The sequence below is a fragment of the Larus michahellis genome, chromosome 8 (assembly GCF_964199755.1).
Source record: "Larus michahellis chromosome 8, bLarMic1.1, whole genome shotgun sequence".
Taxonomy (NCBI): Eukaryota; Metazoa; Chordata; class Aves; order Charadriiformes; family Laridae; genus Larus; species Larus michahellis.
In genome coordinates, this window is record NC_133903.1 from 3805437 (window position 1) to 3829722 (window position 24286).

Genomic DNA, 24286 nt, shown 5'->3' on the forward strand with positions numbered 1-24286 from the left:
CCTGGGTGCACTTCTTTTATAACTACTCGTATTCTTTCTTTTTAATACGGAGGGGGGAGGGAATCTCCCACGAAACTTTTCCCTTTACGGAAGGCGGGACTGAAACAATACCCGACGCATTGTTCAAATGTAAAACCTTCACCGCTTGCTTTCTTTTTTTTTTCTCCTTTTCTTTTTTTTTTCGGTGGGGTTTTATTGCCGCCGCTGCTGCTGTTGTGATAGCTCTTTCCCTCTTGTGTTTACAGCTTCTGTGAGGGAGAGACGCTCAGAGGAAGAACCACGATCCCTGGGCTGCATAAACAAGGAAAGCAGGAGTCCATCCGAGCAAAGCGGGAAGGATTTCACCTTGTTGCTGTTTGTTTCGGGAGATTTTCCCTCCCCCCCCGCTCCGGACACTATCCAGCTGAGCGTTTGTTTCCTCGCTGCGTCCGCAGCCGGCCAGAAGAAAAGCGCTTTACATGTTAGAGGTGATTTTTTGTCGTGGTCTCCCTGCGAGAAAGAAATCAGCACCAATCTTCGAGGAGGAGGGAGATACGATCAACTGAGCTTTTCCCTACCTCCGGCTGAACGTGAGAGTTCAAGTGACATCGCCGCTGGCCTGTGGCTGACTGACTGCACAGCAAGCTGGAATCACAGCCAGAGCTGCTCAATTTACCTGCTCGAGGACCCTTCAAACCCTTCTATTGACGGTAGAGATTTGTATCCAAAGGAAAATCGGATTAATATAAACTATGCAGAGCTTTGCGGGGATATCTGGAGACTACCCTGTCTGCATGGCTAATCTTGAAATTGTCTGAAATAAATCCTTAGCGCAAGGAATAGCGAGATACTTTCAATTAGGTTTGTTTTTTTTTTTTCCCTGGACGCTTCCCCCTCCCCCCCCCCGCCCCCCCGCCGAGAATTTAACACTTCCATCGCAAGGTTTTTACAGGAGAATGGGACGCATGCTGGAAAACTCACTACGCTTCATAAAAATCACAGGGGTAACAGTTTCCATCATCGTTGCGGTATGAAAGGTACTCTTTGGATTGTCTGCTGGTGGCTAAGATGGATCAGTCTTTCTCTGTTTCTGTTAGCAATGTGCTGAAGGATCCGGATTTACTGAAATACTGACGCCGATAAACTTACCCCCTCTCTGTTGAAGGCATTGGATGTGACAGTGCAGAGAAACATGTGTTTCACATTTCTGACTGGTTGTTTTGGTGCAATCAATACCTCCACAAGAAACATTGACTTAAGTGGCGATTATCATACCGGGAGGCACACGGAGTGCTCCTTTCGGGTTGCATGCAAAGTGAGCACAAATCAAAGAGTCCGCCGTTTCTGGGAAGTGGGGGCTTCAGGTCCCCCCAAACTCCGGGGCAAAGGCAGCGGGCGATGTTCCCAGCCCACCGAAGAGAGCCCGGCCTCGGGGTGCGGAATGAGCAATGACCAAAGCGCTGTCAGGAGTGGCAGGCAGTCGGATCGGATGGGGATCAGTGAGGCAATAACCGTTGGAAGAAAGGTGGATCGCGAAATTATTGCCCGAAGGAATAGCAGGCGAGGCGGAATGATGATAAAGTTGAACTTCTGTTTCATCTTCTGTCGGGGATGGTGGGCGTTTCTGTTGCTTCAGCTCCACATGTTGCAAGTACTGGCACAAGGTAGGGCTAGAGACATTTTTGTTTATAGAAATGCTGCATCTGCCTTCTAAGAGGAAGGGAATCTCGCTCGGGTGCAGAGAAACCCTTTTACTTTATCCTTATCAGAGGTAAACTGCGGAATTCGCATTGAGCTGATTTCATGTAGGAATGGTCGTTTCTTACACACAATCGTTTCTTTATGGAACAGGGATTTGCAAACTGTACCTACATGTTTTTTTCCCTTTCTCGTCCTATCCTCCCCCTATCCCCACCTCCCACTGGGAATCAAAAACCCTACCGGGACCAAACCTGCTTTTTTATTTACTTAAATACGTCCGTACATTTATGTTCCTTTAGGCAGCGAAAGAGTTAACTGCTGGTTGTGTGTGTGCGCGCTTAAAAACACTGTGCACTGAGATAAGTTATTAGGAGAAGGGGAGTCATAAATCCAGCGACTAGAAGTAAATCAGGCATGTAGGAGGAATTCTTTAAACGTATGAGTACTATTCTATGTGAACCTCGGTTCGAGCATTGTTCGTTTCTTTTGGATTGCCAAGTAACATTTACCAGAGACAAAAACTGCAATTGATTCCTATCTGAGCATTTCCACATCAGAGATCCTTGCAGTCAAATGAGTCACTTGTAAACGAAGGGTCAGAGTCGACCAATAGACTCTAAATATCAAGTGTCAGTCACTTTGCATGTAAATTCCCTTCTCAAAAAATTGCCAAATGTAGTCTAATTCTTAATAATCCTTTGACAGAGTAAACAATAAATGGCAGGCAGAAGCATTACAGTTGGCTGCGCCAAATAACATGCTGAACAAATGCAGCTTTCACTTTTCTTTGCTGGGTTGAGTTTTATTGCTGTGTGCATTGTCTGACTGAAGTGGTATGTGTTGGACAATGCAGAACTGTATCGTGTGGGACGATGAGTTACTTATTAAAAACGGAAGTTAATACTCTATGAAGGGGAATGGTCTTTGTGTTTTAGTTCTTTGTTTTCAAGTATTTCATAAGGAACAACGGTGCATTCAGTTTTAATAACTGGATGGGCTTGTGTGTTGAGGAAGAGGGGTTATAAGCCAAGTCTGCTGTAGTTTGTCTGCTCAGGATTTACTACTGCATCCTCGGAAAGTTTGGAGCCGCAGGATACAGAAGAGTTTTAATCCAGTGTTTAATAATGGGCTCCACCCTCATAAACCTTTTCCAGTGCTTTGTTTATGCTGTCGCTGCTATTCCAAAACTACTTATGCTGAGGCCTGCAAGCCCTAACAGGGTATTGTTATTCTGAAACAAGACATACCTGAAATAATTCTCTCTGCAAATTAAAATTCACATCACTTTTCTCTTTCTTTTGGTAGTTGGTGTTGATAGATTCCAACATGATGCTTCATTTTGGAAGACAAATGCTGATGATTCTTGCTGTTTACATTAAAAATGCAAAAATTTTTCATGTAAGGCAGTTTTAAGTGCCAGTGTTTCAGGAATCAATTTAGATGCCATGTAAAACAGTTTTCTCTGGTTTAATAGTAAACTAGCCATCTTGCTGGATTAAAAAGTGAATTGAAACTTTTATTTAGCACATAGTACAGAAAAAATTCTCCATAGCATGTTTGAGATTACTAAGCGTTCACAGTGGTATCAGTTTTAGTTTATATATTTCTCATGGAGTTATGTAGTGTTTACAAACTCTCCTAATGAAATGTCCTAACACCAAGTTAGTTTTACCCATCGATATTTAAGAGGGGGAGGGGAAGCAAAGAGAATAAGATACGCTGTTTCTGAGAAATATTGGTGCAGATAAAGGTATGGGGTTTAGAAGACATTAAGCAATGAAAGATAAAACAATTATATACAGCGGAAACAAAATACGTTTCTATTTTCCTATAATACAGAAAACACAAACCACAGTTAGTCCTGTAAAAATTCTTTGACACGTAAACCAGCATGGAGGTCTTAATGCAGAATGCTTCTATTAGGTTTTCCCAAAATTTGTATTCATTTAAAACTTACAGTTCTTTTTGCACTTTGAATTCTAATGGATTCTAATACATTAATCATTTTTATGCAAAAATTTACTTTAGAAAGAGATGACAATTTTTATAAAAGTCGTTCATGAAAATGGAAATTCTGCTACAGCCACAGAAAGTTTTTAATAGAATGATGTGGTCGTATGCATGAGAGAATTACATGACTCCAATCTTTTTATGTGATAAAAAAATGAACATTCTAAATATATGGGTCATGGATATTTTGAATGAATCATAATACCTATGCTATAACCAGCTAATGCTTCTATAACAGCTATTTAAGCATTAAAGAAATAAGAATTATTTTGGGCATACTGAAATGCACGCTCTTATTTCATAGGAAACAGATTAGATAAAGTCGTTGAGATTATTTATTTTATGATGTAAGGTGAATGGAAGAAAAGGTTTTCAACGGCAACAGGTTGGTTGAGTATTCTCTAGACTTGAACGATCATCCATGTAAAAGCAGATCTAGAAGCGAACTGTAGATAAAACCACTTGTAAATTCATTTTGTACTTAGCTCTTCAGCTTTTCTGTCTTCTCGTAGTTGTGTTACATAATTAGATATAACGATTTATTTGATTTTTTTTTTCCTTTTCTAAGTGAATTTAATTATTATGAAACATACAGCGGTTTATTGCACTGAATAGTAAAGCATTCTCTTCAAACCTTAGTCTTGTTAGTGCAGACCTTCTCGTGATGGGAGTGATTTTCTGGGTGGAAGAAACATACAGATGACAGAGGTTGTGGCCTGTCCCATGAACATAGCCTGGAGCGCTACCACCGCTTCTCTCATGACTGCAGATCTGGAGGGACTTGGTTCAGACTATGTTTGTCTCTCACCCGGCTTGCTACATTGGCCCATCTGTGAATGGGAAGCTTGTCAGAAAAATTAACCTGTAAGAGGCTGAAAACTGTTGGACATTTCTGTTTACTCAGTTCTTTATGCCTCTGGCCTCTGCTATGATGCCTCTTTTCATGGCATTTTTGTTAAATTTGAGTATTAGGTGCTAGTTAGCCTCAAGTCATTGTGTGTCTTCAAATAGTGATGAGATGCTAATTGATAATCACTGTAATTATCAAATTAGAATTTGCAAGGTGATGGTAGAAGTGAATCATTTCGACACAGTAACTAACTATTGTACTTAGGGGAACATTATCCTGCAGTGACCTCCAGCTCAGTGGTCTAGCATGCCTGGGCATAGTCCTGTTGAAAACAGAGCTCGTTGCAGGATTGGAATTTATTAGTTATGTATGAGATTAACAAACACTGATGCCTACTGAGGTACAAAATGTTTACTAAAATACTAGAATATTTGTATGGAAATAGAAAAATCCTGTTTATTTAAATAGGTTGGAAGTTGCTAGAGGCTACTGTAGGTGCGTCTTAATGGATTTAAGTACCTTCCCAATGTCTGTCTTTTGTTGAAGAGTGAAAGAATACTTAGAAAATATACTTCTTCAGATTGATGGCTGTTGTTCAGAATGATTTTAAAATAGATAAAAGCAGTGCAAAGCTTTAAGCTTCTACAACAGGAGATGGGTATCTTTAAATATTAAGAAAGAGAAGCTTGTCTGATTTTTCTTAGCTTTATATCAATGGAAGTGTAATCTTTTTATGCTACTTGATCAAATCTGTAATTCGGAATTCTACATGTACCGGAATGTGCATTTAAGGTGATATTCATATCTGTTATGCTTTGACAGAAGCCCTGACATGGAAGATAGAAGAAAATATTTCTGGGGCCCAACTTTTTCCATTCAAATATTTGATCTAGTGTAACTTATAAACATGCTAAGTGTAGTAAGTGTTTTCAAGCAATTTTCAAACTGCATTAGATGCAGAGATGATAAGCAACTTGCATAGAGTATTTAGTTGTTGGAAGGACAGAGAGAAGGTTAAATGTGAGGGCAATACTTACTGGAGTGCAAAAAGCATTCTCAATTAAATGTAGAATGATGCATTTCTAATTACAAAAGATTCTGTTACTGTTTATTGGAAACTCATTAATTTGTATTGGATTTACCTCTTGTGTTTTATGTATGTGCTAGTTTTTAAACAGGTGAATTCTTTGTGTATATAATTATAATAATTAAAAAATTATTTGGAGGAGTAGAGACAAGCCTAGTCTGAACAGAAATAGGGTGGAGAGAGTGGGCTTTGTCTGTGGCCATATCACGCGACTTCTAACTCTCTCTACTGTGGTAAATCTGTGTTTGGCTTATATGCTTAGGTTTAGCTGAAAAATGACTTATTCTCAAGACTTCTCAAGGCAAGTTCAAAGAGATATGTATACATGCCCATTAACATTTTAAGTACAGTGTTTCAGATTGTTTCTTGAGAGTGCAGTGTAATAGCACTATTAGAGGTGAAGGAAGACCATATGCAATAGGTGTTTATCAACTTTGTCTTCATGCATTACCAGAAGATGCTTAGACCAGGAATTACCTAGGTATGGAGAGAAAGGTTGTGGCAGTTCAGGCTCAGAGTTACGCTGTGTGACTTTCACATCACTTAAGAAGAACGGAAGAGAATCTATGTCTGTGGCTTATAATCCTTGAAAGGTTGTTCTGAAAGGTTCTGTCATCTCTGTGCATAGTCATATATTTTGAATGACCAAGACAAATATTGGCTAATATTTTAAAGATTGACTGATTAAACTAACCATAGAAATTTTAATAAACAATCTTAACGTGAATTATTAGGAGAGTGTTAAGTGAAGGGCTTGGGCTTTTGTATGCCTCAGAGGGTTTTTTTTGTTGTTATTTTATTGTTCTTGCCAGCATATATGTACAAGTCTTGAACACGCTCTTGATTCAAATAAAAGATTTTCATGCATTTAGCAACTCTGTGTACAGCTTTACCTGAACATCCCATTCTGAATGGATTAATTATTTGGTGCACTTGGATATTTTTGCAGTAATGAATCTGTGGGCAATTAGATTCCTCATGGAGCAAAATCTTGTTCATGCTGAGTTCATTGCAGAAATAGACATTTCTTCCTCCTTCTGCATATATACATATATAATATCTATTTAAATAGGTTTTAACAAACAAATTGATGATTTGTTGGTCCTTTCAAAATTGTGTTTTCTTGAAGTTATAACATATGAACTAGAATAACTTTTATAGTATTTGTGCAGAGATTAGAAAATGCCAGAACTAAGGTAGTTTGTGCATCTTTAATCTGAATTCTTTATGCATGTGCATTATGATTAAGTTTAAATGGATACATATTATTTTACTGTTTCCCCTAGTCAGAACCAAGACTGAATACTGCTCACTGAGCAGTTTCTCAGTATTTTGTTTTCTTGTCAGTGCTTGGCTCCATCTTTCATTTACTTCAAATTTTTTAAATTCAGCACAAGAAGACTGTGTGGACTAAAGAAAGAACTGTTAGCAGCTATAGTGGCATTGGATTAAAGTACTTACTTACAGTTATTGCAGCTGGAAAGCAGGTGATTGGTGAGACTTGGTTTCTGTTTCTGACTATTGAGTGAGTATTTTCTAGTGAATAAAGACTCTTTGCTCCATGTGCCTCAAAGACGACCCTTCACCACCCATATAGCTCATGCAGAACAAAAATATAACTCCATGAAATGTCTGTTTGCAAAGAACTTGGGGTTTCTGGAATTACGTCTGCTTGTGATGTTGTTGGACTTGTTACATACCATTTCAGACAGTTTCATAACTTTCATTCCCTAGGATTCTTCTGATAAGTGGCCTCACATGTAGCCTAGTTAAATTTATTAAATTGGAGATGTGTAGTAGTTGGCATACTTTCTTATGGGAAGTGTATTGTTTTCTCAGTTTATTGGTGCTAAATAGATGCAATGAATTTTTTTTTCCATGTAAGTAAAACTTTCTGATTCCTTTATGGACATCATCTTTGAAACGTCACAGCCCTGGAAACTTCCAGTAGGTTCTATAGGAATTAGTTCATGTAGCACTTGCAGGTCTGAGTTCAAGGGGTTACGTGGCTGAGAAGAACCTTTTATTTTAATGTGCATACTAACTTAATTGCTTTTAAACGTATATGACTGGGTTTGTAAGATTTATTCATTCTACAAATTTGTGGTTTCTAGACATACACAGTATTTGTATACTGTATCTTGAGCATAAGTATTTTTGGTTTACTAAGAGGTTTTTTTTTGTTCTGCCCTTGTCAAGAAAAAGAATAAATATATTGCTAGAATAAATACTAATCATACGTTTTATTTGTGAGATGCCCCGAGGTGTAATACAAATGGCACTCTCACTAATATTAAAAATGTAGATCTAGGCGTTTTAAGGGAAGTGTTTCTAAAGTTAATTTTCAGCTGTTTAGCTCCCTGAACTAGCTCAAAGTGCGGTCACACGAGCATCAGGGACAATGCAAAAGAGGTGACGAGATTGCATGGCTGGGCGACATGACCCTGTCAACCATCACTAAGATCAGGTTAAATTGTTAGGAGAGTTTTCAGGCTCTCTAGGGAATGTACACTGCCTAACTTACAAACATGTAGAGGCCACTGTTCCTGGGTAGAACATAGAAAGGTTAGTGCCTTCAAAGGGGTGGTTTAGAAGACTTAACTTTGGATCTCTTCTCTGAAAGACCCTTTCAGTGAGTTTCTCCCTCCTTTAGATGGAGTCTTCCTAAAGAACGTCTTCCTAACCTAAGCACGTGAAGTAAATGCTAAAGTTAGGTAAAATGAATATTCCCCTTAATCCTCTTATATCTAAATTCTCGAGACCAATAATGGGAATACTATTTGTTTCCTAAAAAAATAAATTTTGTAACTTAAGTTGAAAATGCCACAGTTATTACTTTTTAACATTTGTATCTAGTATGCAGATTCAGCAGGTAAAAACAGTGGTATGAGTTCCAACAACACTGATAAAAGGAATTCTTTAACACTACTTCATGCAAAATGTGGAAGTGCATTGTACAATCTTATGTCACACCATCCAGATAACTTTTGAAGTGTCATTTTTGATAAACGATAAAGCATTTGCGGTTTTTAAGCAGATAACTTGAATCTTTAATCCTGTTTTTCACATTTCTATGCTCTACTGTGGCAGCCTGAAGAGAAAGTTGATTCTGGTAGATAAATTATTGTCCCTTAGGTCTCTTTAAGCCACTTTATGGTCTTTCAAGCCATAAGCCATATATTTTTCTAATAAACTCCTAGGTCTAACAAGTTATCTAAAAAATAATTTGTTGGGTATAGCCCTCTTGGACCAGAAGGTAGAGAATAACGATACATAGCTCCAGTACCTGTTGCCAAAACAGACCCATATTGATTCCAGGCTGAAACTGAAGTTTGTAACTCATTATTACACAAAGAATCAGAAGATCTCGTAGACGCCACTTTTATCCTCAGATTCATATTTGTCTAACTTTGTATATTTATTAGCAGAGAATGTTGTGGCTTTGATGGATGTTTTTGGCATTGAGTTCATAGGAAATCTACTCAGTAGCAATGCCACCTTTTAAAGGAAGACACTAAGAAAATAATGGAACTATAATGCAAATATTTAAATTGTTCAGACATTTAGGAAAAAAAATGCATTCTGTTATACTGGTACTGTTTGCTCCCCTAACATTTGTGTTAAATACAGACTCAGTACAACACAGGCGTTGCTATCTTCCTTGCACATTGGGGAATGTCACTTGTTTCTTATTTCTTATCTGTCAAGAAGGGCAAAGGACATTCATGACTAAATAATTCTGAAATAACTAAATGGTATGAGGTGATTGGAAAAGAAATGTATGGTGCCATGGAACACATGGCAAGTGGCACACTGCTGTAGTATTGAAGTGGGTCGGAGGAGGTAAGGGGAATTCTGTCAGTATTTCTAAATGTGTGTACTGATTAATGAAATTTAAGTCCTCTTGAATCTGTGCATGTAGAGGTACAACTAACTCTTCTTGCAGATTGCTTGGGGCTGTTTTCTTTCCTTCGGTATTAAGAGGTTGAATAAACTCAGATTCTAACCTGTCATGCTAACGTAATGTTTGGAAAATAGCACCCTTCTGATATCTTCCCTGCTGTCCCTGTTGTTCAGGAGAAACTCTTTGTCCATGAACAAATATGTCCTTTAAAGTCTTCATCCACTCTTTTTTTTTTTTCTTTTTTTTTTTAATGATGCATAAAAACCTTTTACAGTAGCTCAGCTAATAATGCACTAGAAATACCGTTGTCCCATGATGAAGACTGTCCCATTGTTCGCACGTATACCCATCTGTGTGTCTCACTGTTGTCTTCTACTTGCTTTATCTTTTTGTCCCAGATTGATAGAGCTTCTGCCACAATGTGCTTCTGGTCTCTGATTATTGCTCCTACATGCTATTGTAATACAAACAATGCCTACTGCTAGTAAAAGACTGAGGTGATACTTTAAAACCCCTGTTTCTATATGCGAAATGTAGAACTGGTACCTTAGTTATCCTCTAACTGGACAAAGTATAGCTTTTCTAGGACACTGGTGTTATCTGAAGCAGGGCTTTTATTGTGCTGGAAGACCTTGTTCACAACAGATAATCATAAAGATTGTTTAATGGTAGATTATCCCAGGCATTGTGTTTCAAAAATGTTAGATAAGACAAGAGGCAAGAGATCAAGAATAGTAACTCCTGTGTTTTACCTTTTGCTATTTTTATTGCCACGAAGAAGTTAGATTTGTTTTTGAAGAGGGAGTAACTGAAGTTACTTTTAAAATTCCTTTTAATACATGCCCCTTCAAAACGCCAGATTTTAAGGTAAATGCTACCAAGTAATTTTCCATTTCCCTTTATATTTTTTTTTCTTACAAATGTAGCTAGTTACTTCTTTATCACGAGCAACACTGGACATGTCATAAAGACAGAAAAGTATGTGGATTATTGTTAAAATCGTTTCCTGCATTGGCATGTGCAACCATCATTTTAAAAATAATATATTTTAAAAAGAAAATAATATTCTTTCTAGTTATGTTAAACTTTTTTTTTTTTACGTTCTGTGCCATTTTCTTGCTTGGAACTAGCGTGCAAGATTCTTAGCTTTCAAGAACTAATGAGAGGTCTGTGGGTTGTTTTTTTTCCTTTTGAAAAGAATACAAATTTTATATAATAACTTACTGAAATTTGTAGACTGAGAGAAGGTGTTTCCTATTCACAGTGCCTAATCATGCTAGTTCTCGTTATCCATACGACAAGGCTAAAATTTCACTTTTAAGCATTTCTGTTAGTGAAAATCGGAGAATAGGTTAATTGATTCTACCTTAATTCAATTAACAAAATAGGCTGGTGATGCTATTGTTTACTGAAGTCATCAGCAGAAAAATTTCAGGTGATTCTGAGGATAAATCTCCCACTTAGCCACAAGTTTGAAGTAGCGAAGAATAACAGCAAGGTTGATTTCATACCTGTGTTGTTTGAAAACTTATCTTGAAGTCATTTATGTAGTACCTAACATCTTCATTTCAAGTTCTTCTATACTAGTGTTGATAGCAGTCTTCCTCAGATTTAATTATTTTAATTATATATGATTTATTATTAGCATTTAATGGGTCAAATATTTATGCATATTTTTCTGAATCTTCAGTTGAGAATTCTGAGTTAATGAGAGTCGTGTCAAATTCCAAAGTTTTAAGTGCGGGTAATTCAACATTACATTCACTATGTAAATGTATCATAATTAAAATGATGCCTTGTCAATCCCATTCAGGTTTCTCATGAGTATAATTTTCAGCTTTTGTATACTGGATATAGCTATGTTTTCTGCTATCTAAAACATGAACAGACCTATTTATGGAATACTGGTGTCAATAAAAATCTGCAATGTTAACTGTTGTGCCTGTTAAAATTGGAAGAGTGCAAATCTTATTAATTCTGTTAGGGAAATCCATGTATGATCTAAAACCTAAATTTTTGACATTTTCAAATTGTTGAGCTCCACTATTAAAAAAAAATAATTAATGGAGCCGCCAATGAGAAAATGTAAGATGGCTCTACAGTTGGACCATCCTAATCTCATGGGCAGATGGATACTTTTCATCTCTAACAATGCAGAATGTGAGCTTGATGCCTGCAAAATAGCTTTCACCAACAAATGTGGTATCACTTTCACCTTGACTAAATAGAGAGATAAAACTTTTTTTCAATTTATTTTACACATTTGACATTATGCTGAATACATCTGTTTTAATATTTCCTTTCTATAGGCAATTTCCTCTGTAAGTTGGCAGTCAGTGAAGAGAGACATAAACACCACTAAACCACAGGCAAATGAAACTAAAAACTCATCAGAGCACTAAAAACTGTAGGCAGATAGAGCTTTTAAAATGACCTCAGAAACAGTGGTGGCTTCCCCTAAATGGCCGAGTCCAGAGGAAGGATATTCTTTGGTCTAGGTTCTACTGTCACTAAGTAGGATTGTGTTTTCATTGCCCTTGAAATTGTTAGTTTCATTGTGATGGTTAATAAATCAAGGATTAAATCAAAGATCAGTAAGCAGGAGTTATTTTTCTATACTTAAAAATGACAAAATACAAAAGCTTTCACCCACTGGCAAGTATAGTAATAAAGGGAAGTGATTTATCAGTTAGAATTGGTGGCAGGTGAGTCAGGAGACAGTGTTTTTAATCTTCTAATTTTAATCTATGGCTCAGTTACATCAGTGCCAGTGTAAACTCTTCAGTTTGGGAAGAACCCCTCTGCTAGAGCGTGTTCTCATCTCAGCTAAAGTTACATCCCCAGAAGTTTTCAGTCATCACGTGCTAGTGCAGCTGGGTAATAACAAAAAGCTTAGCTCCTCTCGATCACTCTGCTGACTTGGCAAACAAAAGAAGAGAGTAACTATCAGTTAGTGCTTGTGCAGTCTGGTCAAAGAGAGTTATTAGTTTAGCAACTGATCAGTGATATTATTTAACGTCTGTCCTGACGGTTTAATACAAATGAGGTCAAAGTTTTCATATGGTATATAAAAAAAATAAAGTGCTGAGTATTTTTGGATTTCCATGCATACATGTGGACAAATGTTCTTACACGTAAGAACAATTCTTACAAGCATTCTTAGTGTTCCAAATATCTTTCTATAGAGCTGCTGGACATTTTAAATACTGATGAGCCAGCTTGTGTGCAAATGTTCTCTATAGTGGAGTCAGAGTTAGCTGTCACTTTATTAGAATTAATGGCATAACTACTCATGTTTACTTGAAATTCATTCCAGCATGAAGTTATTAGGCATAGGTGCTGTGGTAAATTATGGCATACTGTATATTTTTTTAATAACCAATTAGTGGGTGTTGGGCACATGCAATGCATCTAGTTGTCACTCACACTTGAGATGAATTTAATTAGCATCCGTATCTGTTTACCAGAAGAGTTCTGTTGGAAATATTAACATCTGACAAAGACAGTGGATATTATCTGACTCGGGAAATAAAATGTTTGCTATTGTTTGTTTTATTACAAGACCAGATATAGTGCTGTTCTGAGGACATGACTGCCTTGACTGAAAGAGCTCCCAAAACCAGTACTAGAGTTGCCAGATATGGGTTTCTCATAATTCAGTCAAATCTTATATTCTGCGCAAAAGGCAAATGTCAATTTCATACATATTTGCAGCTCTCAGTCATTTTTCCAGATATCCAGCAGTCTCAGTTGCCTTGAAATTCTGGAAAAGTGGCCACATGCTGAATAAAGTGTGCGTATGCATCCTTGGTCAGATGCTGCCTTAAGGCAAATAGAACACAAGATGTAACTATTCAGAGATCACGTAGTAAGCTGACAAGTAGAATGTACTGTACATACGAAGAACTGTCCATAGTGATTGATACGTTGGGGATTTTTGAAGGCTTCGGTATCTTCAAGCTCTCTGAAGTCCTGTTACTGTTGCTGGTCAGAAGTTCTTTTCTGATTTTTGTAGACAAAGTATTACATCTGTATAGAAAGAAGTTTTACATTAACATATTATTATTGGGCATATTAGTGCTTTGCATAATTATATTCTCCAAAATTACATTTTAATGCCTCTGCCCTATTTTTAAGAATTCTTTTTTAACAGGCTATTTTAACGTATCTGAAAGAATGTTTTGTGTCAGTTGGCATTGAGTTAAATAATTGCACTCTTAGAGTGTTTGGAACTGTGACCCTCAGGGTGCAGTGTAAGAAGGAAAATATTGTTCTAGCAGTAATTTCCACTCTCAGTTCCTTCCACCCTACTCAATTGCCTTTACCTGCCTCTCTAAATTCTGCTGGCAGAAGCAATGGGGAGATAAAGCAAAGAAAAAAAATGTGGAGCTAAGCTACAGAAATAGTATGGATAGCGCCCAGCCTTAACTAAAGTCATCTAACAACATCTCAGTTCTTAAAATGCTCGTTCTGGAGGCCACCGCCTTCCTTTTGTGAGGTTTATTTGTTCTTATTTCACATACATTTATAATAACGCATTTAAAAATGTTTATGATATTTTAAGTCGAAAGTTTAAACTTTGTACAGTGTTTTGAGTTTTAAAAAACTCATTCTGCTATGTGCAGTCAATCCACATTTAATTATATGGACCTTTCAAACTTTTTTCTTCCACAAAATTATCTGGCTATTTGCTCTATATTAGAGAAGAACTGGAATATATTTTAAGAATTTTAGCTTCACATTTAGATCATAGTTGTTGCTGTTATATGCATAATATTCCTTTATAATCTTTTGTAGTTGTCTAAAACTATGTGAAAACAATGATATTGAAGTAATTATCTAAAACGTTGTGACCTTGTGTCTCTTCTTAAGCCAAATAAAAGCATACAAAAGGGTGGAATGTTTCTTTTTTGTTTCAGATAGAGACATTAATGTCAGTATCTTGTATTATGTGTGATGCTGTAATTTACTGGAGGGGGCTATAAAATTAATTAATGTGATTTAAATGCATATATTGCAGAATTTTAGATCTCTAAGCATAATTTCTGTTTATGACTCCATCTAAATGTAGTTTCATTTTGTACCTTGTATATTGACTGAGAGAAACTATGAAATTGCATGATCTTAAATGGAGATCTCAAATCTCATAAACCTGCATTGTGAAATGTAATCATGTTAGAGCCAAAACACTCGTGGTTATTCAATTACTTAGTCGTGCTTTTTCATTTCACTCTCTGTGCAGCAGTTCTGTCAGAAACAAGGAGTTCGGATCTTTCAGACGTACCATCTTTGAAGAAACAGCTAAAGGCAACAGGTTTCAAGCGCTTTGAAACCTTTGCTCTTTGAGTTCTTTGTAAAGTATGGTCTATCATCAGTACTGGTTGTTTATTGTGTGCTTTTAAATTTGTGGGGAAAAAAAATGAAGTGCATTATTACATATTCATGTAGCACAAAAAGGTCTTTTTTTTTTTTTTCCCCCTTATATAGTACCCTTCTCCTGTATTTTAGAACCTGCAAATGTTATTGGGCTAATTACAATGAATCCTTTTGGTAGGAGGAAACTAGTGACCGTCTAAACTAATATCGTAAAAAGGAAGGTTAAGATTTGTGTGGCTTGTTGAACATGATAACTAATGTAGTTTTACTAATATAATAACGTGTTGTATAAATGTACGTGATTTTAATTTTAGCCTATATTCAGTAAAGCCTATATGTTAGAAACATTCGCTGATATGGTGATTCTTACTTTAAAATATTTTGAAAGGTTATAAGCTTTCAACATTTGTATTGCTATTATAAAATTATTAATAATTTCTCTTTAGGCATTTAAAAAGCTTCAGTTGTGTTGGGATGGTTTTAAAACTTTTTTGGTAGAGGAATTAATGTGTACAGTAGGATTTACTAATAAGCATTACTGAAGTTATACAGATTAATTCCAATGAAGTTCTTTACTGTCAGTGTGTAGATTGCTCTCCTCTTCTTACTGTCACCCTGATCTAATTTTTTTGTGCATAAGTAAATGTGGGGGATTTTGTGTGTGAAAAAGGATGTGCTTCAGCAGGTTTCAGGAACTGAAAAATTAGGCTACCCACTCACTCAGATTGGCAATGGAAGTAATACATTTTACAGGTAAAAAATTAGTTTAAATGTAGGGATTTTATGATGCAAATATTTGTCTTTTGGGATACATAGTTTTCATAGCAGTTCATAATAAAGCCAAGGAGTCCCATGTTTTGGTTTTGTGGGTTGGTTTTTTTGTTGTGGGTTTTGGGTTTTTTAATGTTATGTTTTGGCTCTATGTAAGAGGCTTAAGAAAATAAACAGTCAGGTTGTTGAGAAGATCAATACCGTGAAAGGTTTTTAAACCATGAAAGGTTTTTTAAACAGAAATTTGGTTTGAACCCAGAAAAGACAAGACATGAGACTGTATCTTCATGAGTATGCTAAGCAAAAAAAAATTAGTACACTTTGACAAATGTTGCTTAGCAATGTTCACAGAGCAGTTTGATGTCTCACCAAGTTAGTAAAAGACAGCCATAATCTTCAAACTTCCACTTGAGCATGTGTCACCTATTTAATAACATTAGGTATTTTTCCCAAGTCTTAAGTCTTAAATGGAGTTGCTTGTGAAGGTATTTTAGACAGAAACAGCAATACTGAATTGTCAGTTGCATTTTACTGTACTTGGTTATTCCAGCTCTGTAGATCCCCAATCATACGAAGGCAGTATTTATTCTAAACTCTCTCCTTTCCTTTCACCAGATCTAAAGAAAAGATGTGTGTTCTCAGTAACTCAAATATTTAGATTTATCCTGCTTTTAGGTGTTTCACACTGCAAAAAAAAATATAAGTTAAGCAAAAGGATTTCCTCTAATTGCCATGATTTTAAAAATCACTACTGTAATTCAAGAAACCTTATTTCCTTATGTATCTTTCCCCTTTCTGTAGAAACTCCTTCTTATACAAACCAGCATCCCATATTCCTAGAGCTTTCCCTTACCCTGGCTCCTTTTTTTGCTTTATTTAGTTTTTTGTTGTTTTTTGTTTTGTTTTGTTTTGGGTGTGGTTTTGTTTGTTTGTTTGTGGATTATTTTTTTTTGTAGCTAGTGCAGGGACTTTTGTGAGCAGAAAGGATGTCCTGTGCAGGAGACAACAGAGATACAGCATAAATGGCTTTTTCCACACAGGAAGATGCTGGATCTTTCTTGAGTTCTTATCTATAAATTCCCGATACTGTCCATTGGGGCAGAGAATAGAATACATATCTCAAACTGTGAGTTACAGGGGAAAAATGTTCAATAGGAAAACCAGCTAACAGCTGCTGGCTCTTGCAGAGGGTTTTTCTTAGAGCAACAGCCTCTGGGGACTCCAGAGGGAGAGCGCTCTGCTGCAACCCTTCAAGCCTTTGCAGTTACATCTCTTGCGCCCTTCAGCATCTCAGGTTCCACATAGTCTAACCTGTTTATCAAAACGGACATTGAACCTTTGGGTCTGCATGTAAGCCACAAGTTAGTGTGCATCAAACAAGGATCAGTGTTGTGATGGTTAAGTATGGGACATTCCCTCACTTTTTTGAAAAGGACATGTACTTACCAAATACCGTCTCCTGGATCCCCTCTGACCTGTATTGTTTATAAGACTGGAGATAGGTAGAAGAGTTTTATTTGACTGCTGTGATTAGCATGGCGGAAGAATCCTTCATCATTTGTCGTCTTTAGTGTCTCGATGGCTGTTTGACCATCTTGAATCCTATTTCTCCTCATGCATCATCCACATAATCGTTTATTAAGTTCTGAATAATTAACCTATGCAAACTCTTTCAAGGCAAAATAATCTGAGCAAGTGCTGGTGAAGCACTTGCACAGTATCAATATTGTATTGATATTGCAAATATAATTCATTCATTCACTTTTTGTATCAATTTGACAATATGACATAATTTAAAGGAAGAAAAATAATTTAATTAAGCATATTTCTGTATTAGTGAACAGCTATTTAGGGAAATTAAAGTACTTTCTTAGCTATGAATAGGTCGAAAAAACTGTGGAACAAAAATACTCTTGTAGCTGTACTGCTTGCTTCCTGGAAACTATCCTATTAATTCTATTACAGATTATTAGTAGAGCATCATAAAGTGCATATGAAGACAAGATTACTCTCAGTCTAAATGAAGAAAATTGTAAAGGCAGAAGAACCAAGCTTTTGAAGATGGTTTGATCAGAGTTTACTAAAGACTTTATCATATTGACTCGTTCATATGGCAATGTTAATGATATAAAAATCTGCTACTCGCAGCTTTGGATTCTTAAAATGAAGGCCACAGTAATAGGAAAAATCATCCTCATCATCAAAAGGAGGTTTATAATTTTTTTTGGTACTTTTCATTATTAATCTAAAGTTATTTTTAGTCAGTTTTCACATTTTGAAAACTCTGTCAGAGAATTGTAACTATTTGTGAGGATTCTTAAACTATGTTCCTACTAGGCAAAATATATATTTAACTAGCATACAGTTTCCTCTGGCAAGCTATTTTGATATTGACGTTAAATTAGGTTAGCTAAATTATATATTATCACCAAAGGCAATATACCAAAATACACGTGGAATACATTGATGTGTAAGTTAGTCCATCAACTTTGTAGAGAACTGAGTCTCTGGGAGGCAGACAAATATTATTCTGACTTTATTGGTGCTTTGAGAGTTAATGACCCATAATAAAGGTAAGTATAGCTTGCTAATTATCCATTAGTTTTGTTTTTAATAACATTTTAATTTGCATATTGGTCTTCTGCTGAAAACACATGCTTTTAATTGTTCATCTTCAATTAGCATTACTTTTCAGATTTTTAAATAGGTTTTTAAAAAGTGGTTTAAAAAATTTGTCTAAATGAATTGACGGCCCAATCAGAAATGTGCAAAAGTAAGCTCATGTCAAAAATACTGGATTTAGCTAGAAACTGAGAGTTATATATTCAGTTCTTGTCCTATGTGCTTTTCAACTTGGAATGTTTTGGTCCATTATGGCCGTGCCCAAATTGACTGACTTTTCCGTCTTATCTTGGACGAAATGGATTATTGTTTAGACCCTAGCATTACAGTTTGAAAGGATAAATTATTGATTGTTGACATTTTGCACAATATCAGATGTTACTCTCTCTAAGATCTTTCCTACAGGATGGAATTTAATTTCTTTGATCTTATAAAAGTAAAGTAGAAAAGCATACTTTAAGTTGATTTGGAAAAAAAAATGCTTTTACAAATAAAATGATTTTTTTCATATTTGCATTACTTAAAATGCATTTTTTTGTCTTATAAATATGCTAATCTTTTTAAGCTGCTTCTGGTATGACATATGGTATATAATTTTGTTTCAGTTCTTTGACATCAACCTAGTTACTGTTACATAAAAATGTACAATTGGCAGGGAAAATTAGTATGTTCAGTGGCATGATACTTGTAAGACTTTTGAGAAGTATCTGGGGTATTCATCTGTGTTAGAAGTAGACAGCTGCTTGAAGAGGACTTGTAGATTCTGTTAATTGTATGTTTGTTCCTTTTCAGATGGCACTTCTTTTGGGCCCCTTTGGTCTGATGGAAAAACTGCAGATAAATACTTAGGAATAAAAGAGCAAAGCTCAGTTAAACATATGTTTATTTTTTAAATAGTTTTATATAAAAAAAGGATATTTAACTTAGAAGAAATTAAGATTATTTTCTTAGGGGGATGGAGCAGTGTCAAGAAAGACTTGTTTTGTGGGATTTTCTTTTTTTCTAAAAGATCAATTGAAAGTGCTCCTTAATCTATCAGTCAAGGCTTAGCCACATGTAAGCACAATGTTGTCTTAGGAAATGAAGCAAAATTAAATTATAAATTCAAATTTTGGAGCTTTTTACTAGTGTAGAGCCAATGAATAAAAAACTTGAACCAAAGGAACAAAAAAACTCCAGGAAAAAGAAGCTGATTTTGCCACCGTGCTGCTGTTTACATGGAAGGAGATTTGTCTTTTTTTTTTTTTTTTTTTTTGAAATTTAGTATATTCTAACTGTCTGTTGATCTACCTCTGTTTTACAGGGCTGTGCAGAGATAACTTATTTCTGAATTGAAAAGCATTTCAGGCATTTATGTATAAGCAAATGATTCAGCATTGTAGACAGGAATCTGAGTCTTGCAGAACTAGGATTTCAAACCTGCCCTTTGTTAACCTTTAGCTCCAGCTAAGCTTACATCTAACACCTTCTACACCTTGTTGATAGTAGCTGCTGAGAATCTCAAGTACCCAGCTCTTCTCAACTAACACTGAATCTGGATTTGTGAATTGAACTGCACAAAGCACATGTTTAACAGTTAGGTATAGCATATATACCCATTTGTTACATCTTGAATGTTAGAATATGTTAAAAATAGTTGCCTCATTGTTAAGTGCTTTCTGTTCAAACTAGAAGCCATTAAGTATTGTTACGTGGATACTTTTGCCTTTTCTTACAAATGTTTTCTCCATCTTAGCAACAAGAGAGATACTTCATAAGCCAGAGAAAGACAACTATAGGTGGTTTGACTTGACTGTTGGTGTTAAAGGGTTCTTTGCTAGAAATGGATACTAAAGAACATTTCCAAGAAGTAATTCATTATTCTTGGTTTTGGAAGGTTGGTTTGATTATGATTTTCATTTAGCTAAATTCCATCGTTGAGCAATGATTCCATACAATTTTATTAAAACTAATGAAATGAATACTCTGTTTATAGGCCAAATTCAGTACAGTACTTCAGCAAAAGCTTAATTTCAGCTACATGAGAAGTGATATTATTGATGTCAAGCATGCTTTATCTCACCAAAGTTGCATCATCATTTGTATAAAAAACCCTCCCACTTATTTGAGTCCTTTCATAATGAAAAGTTTCTGTAAATTGTTCTTAGTAAATGGAAAACATATTAGTCTTGCTTGGCTTTGTTTGCTCTAGAATTTTGGGGTAGTTGAGTAATTTTGAGTAGTATGTAGAAACTCTTATACTTTTGGGCCATTAGTTTAACGTTAGCTATGCAAAACGTGGCAGAAGCATCACTGAAGTTTTACCTCATGTTTTGGCTCCGTAGTCAGGGAGTCTTTTCTTTTTGTACTAACATCTCTAGTCTTGTTTTATCTTAACACGAAGCGATCTGCACTTAGTAAGATATAAGCCTCAGCTAATCAGAATTTGCAGCTATCTAGAGTAATAGACTGTTAAGCTGTGGCTGTCGTTCACCTGTCAACTTTGGCTCTCTCGGCTTAGGTGAAGATCAAGTGTGCTACCTGTCAGGGCCTCGAGGATATTAGGTCTTAATTTCCCTGACCAGCCTCACCAGTACCTTCCACCCAGACCCTCAGCCCCTGGGCCCAGGAGCTCCATTTCAGCTCAGGGCTGGCTGTTCAGTCCCTGCCTGAGCCCTGTTAAAGGTGTGCCTGCATCCTGCCCTGCCTCTTGGATAGACCTCTGGCCTCTGTGGTAGGTGGCTTGTCTCCTAGGTGGGTTCCTCAGAGGTGCTTTATAACTTGTGTCTAGTGCTACAGACGCTATCTCTGTCCCCATTTTATTTTGCTTCTGGCTGGTCTACCTGGGTATCACTGTCTCGTGTCTTGTTGGGGACTGTCAATGGATTATGTGACCAGCACCTCCCTCTGCCCGCTGTGTTCAAGTGTGGTGGGGCTGCACCCTGGGTGGGGAGGGACACCCCTGTGCTGGGGTCACACTTGGCTCCTGGGAACAGCCAGCCCTGGCTGCTGCTTGACACTGCTGCACATTCAGTATCCTGTTCTGGGGTGAACGCTATGGTAAAGAGACTTTCTTAGCATTGGCAGCCAATGTTCTTCTTCTTGTCCTTTTTCCTCAGTGGTAGGAACACCAAACACAGCGCTCTGGCTCGGTTACGGTTCCCTGGCACCAGTTCACCTTTCCATCTCCTCACACCTGCTCTGAGCCCCTGCCCATCAGCCCGTCTCCCTACCTTGCCTTGTTGAAATCATGCTCTTCCAGTCTAACCCTTCCCCACTGTCGCCATAAGGCTATGAGCTTTTTATGATTATCTGCTGCTTCATGACTGAATTAAATATGATTAATTTTGAGTGTGTTTTTAAAAGCTAAATTAACTAAAATACAATGATGCAGATGCTGCAATTCACAGACTCAAAGAGAAGAAAAAAGCAGGAGGCCTGGAAAGGGATTCAAAGGTTCAACAGTATATTCTCCTGGGCTATGGCAGGATCAATCACACCAACACATTCCTGACAGATATTTATTTAATCTGTTTTCCAAGCACTTCAGTAAGGGAGATTCCAGAGATTCCATTGTCAATCTGTTCACTATTTAACTATCCGAGCTGTAAAGACAGAATTTTCTTGAGTTCAGAGTCTAATTGCTTTTGCTGCTACCAGTACTCCAGATTGCTAAAGTAGATGGTATTTCAGACACCTGCTATACGTAATCCTTTTCTGTTTCACGGCTTTGATGAGCCTATGCTTCTTGCATGGAGATTTGAAGAGAACTGAAGTGAGCTCTCTCTTGTTACTGAAGTAAACAAATATCCAAACGGTGTCCTCAGCAGATTACTCTGCCAAGTTTTGGGAGACTGCTTGGCAAGTCATAAGAGTGCTGAGGAAGAGTTAGCAATTAGGACTGTCATTAAAAAAAAAAAAAAGAAAAAAAAAACTACTACAAAACCCCAACTTTCTGGAGGCACTTGCACTTTTGCAGCCTTTGGTCAGAGACTGCGGTGATGTTTTATGCTCCTTTCAGACTTGATTCTTTTCAGTCTGTTGTGTTCTCAGTATATCCTCGTCTTTTAGGTCAGATATCATTCTGGGATATCTAACAGGAATCCTTTAGTTCTGAACTCATTTGCTAAGTTATCAGGCATGCCCCAGCCCCAGTATACCTCAGGGCTGCTCAGCTGTGGAGGCAGCACCAATGACTTGTTCCTTAAGGTAAAATTAAGATGTAAAATTTCAGCTTTTAGGGCCTGAAATCTAGCTTCATTCTCCTTGCTGTGTGATAGTTGAATTAAGCATTGCCTGAATGCTTCCAGGCCGGCTATAAAGTAAATATATTGAAGTGTAGAGAACGTAGGAGAGTTCAGTGTTTGATGAAATATTATGTGTGTTTCAAGTAAAATTACACCGTTTTGTTCCTTTGGCTTGTAGGTTGGTATTTTTTTTTTTTGCCAAGGAAATGCTAAAGATATTTAATTTGGAAGATGACTGTTCGGATGTTTTTATCTGCAGGGAGGAGGAGTAATTTGTATTGGAGGAGGAAAAAAGGTATCAGAGTGGGGTTTAAAAAAATGAAATGGAGCGAAAGAGAAGAGCAGAAGTGTAGTCTTTTAGAATGGGATGGGGTTTTGTTTGGTTTTTTTTGTGAAGTAGAAAGCTATTTGGAGAATAACTGGAGTCCACTTTCAGGAGAAGCCAAAAGGTCTGAGACCCAAGGCAAAGTCTGGGATCCCAAATTCTGGAGAACACTCAAGAGTAGGAGAGTGCAAAGGAACCAACACATGGAAGATAATTGTTTGCTTACATATTCATATCTCATATACTCTTTTCAGAGTGACTTTTTTTTAAACCGTGAGGTTATTTTGTGCTTCAGTTGTCCGCTCTAGAAGAGTTAGTGAGCTGTATATCAGAACAGCTACAGGTTTGGCGCCCTGGAAGAGAACGGTGTTAGTTTCTGCTGCTCACGGGAGGTCTGTGAGGGCTGGGGCTCCGTCAACCACGGCGCTCCGCTGAAAGTGTCGGAAAGTTCTGAAATTGGAAGGAAATGAGCGCCCAGCGCTGGAGCCTGACCAGCCGCGGGGGACCCGCGGGGTGCGGAGCTCGGAGGCCGCGGGGCCGGGCCTGCTCGGCGCCCGGAGCCCGCGCCGCCGCTGCCCGCGCCTGGGAGGCGGAGGCGGTGTGGCACCGGCGCCAGCAGAGGGCGCCAGAGCGCAAGGCGGGCGGCGGCGCGGCGGGGCGAGGGAGCGGCCGGGGCCGCGCCGTTCGGGTGCCCTTTAAATTGGGCGGTGTCACCCGGGCTCTCGTCTCTGCGGGGGCACTTGGAGGGGTAGGGAGTGGAGGCGGGTTTGGTCCAGCCCAAATGACCACGAGATCCTTTCGTGTACTTGCAGGTGGGCGTTTTGATTAATAACTACACGGTTACTTTGAACAGAGCGTATGAGGCTATGTATGTTTAAAGTTAGGAAGATGAACGATTTTATGTAGTTGAATGTATGAGTAGGAAGTCAAAATTTGTAAGAGAACCCTTAAGACAATGTTTTAAAATTCTTTGTCCAGTTGTGAACAAGATTTTTCTTCTCCCTTCAATCCAAGAGCAGTATAGACTAATCCAACAACTGCAAGATTATCATAATCCATTTGATTTTTTTGTCATAAAAACACGTTTGGTTTCTGAGAAGAGACGTTTAGCTTGTTGAAGGATTTGATGAGCTAAGAATTATAGACAGCTTTTTGGGATAACCGATAACTTGTTGTCTATCCAGTTATCTCCTTAAGAGAAAATGATCCTTGAAAATGGTCTTTACATTTCAAGGAAGGCAATATTTCATGCAAGATCCTGTACTACATTCAATATACAGCTGAAGTCTCAGTAACTTTAACAGGGTCAGGGTTTTATTGGAACTAGTCTTTCCTATTATCCTTCATAGATCTCTGACTGTCTGGAAGAAGCAATGAAGGATATACAGTGCAGGTTATTTCCCTGCCTCATGGTGTCTAAGTGAGCAAAGCTGCT

The 24286-nt window shown here is 37.4% G+C and overlaps 1 protein-coding gene across 4 annotated transcripts in view; it reads left to right on the plus strand.

The window, feature by feature from the left end:
* Nucleotides 1-24286, plus strand: part of SDK1 (sidekick cell adhesion molecule 1) — a 405671-nt gene that overhangs the window by 490 nt on the left and 380895 nt on the right. For all 4 annotated transcript variants that reach the window (XM_074596464.1, XM_074596462.1, XM_074596465.1 and 1 more), the window contains exon 2: nt 246-1643. In XM_074596464.1, coding sequence (XP_074452565.1) covers nt 1172-1643 — 472 coding nt within the window. In that variant the 5' untranslated portion in view covers nt 246-1171. The remainder of the gene's footprint in view (nt 1-245; nt 1644-24286) is intronic.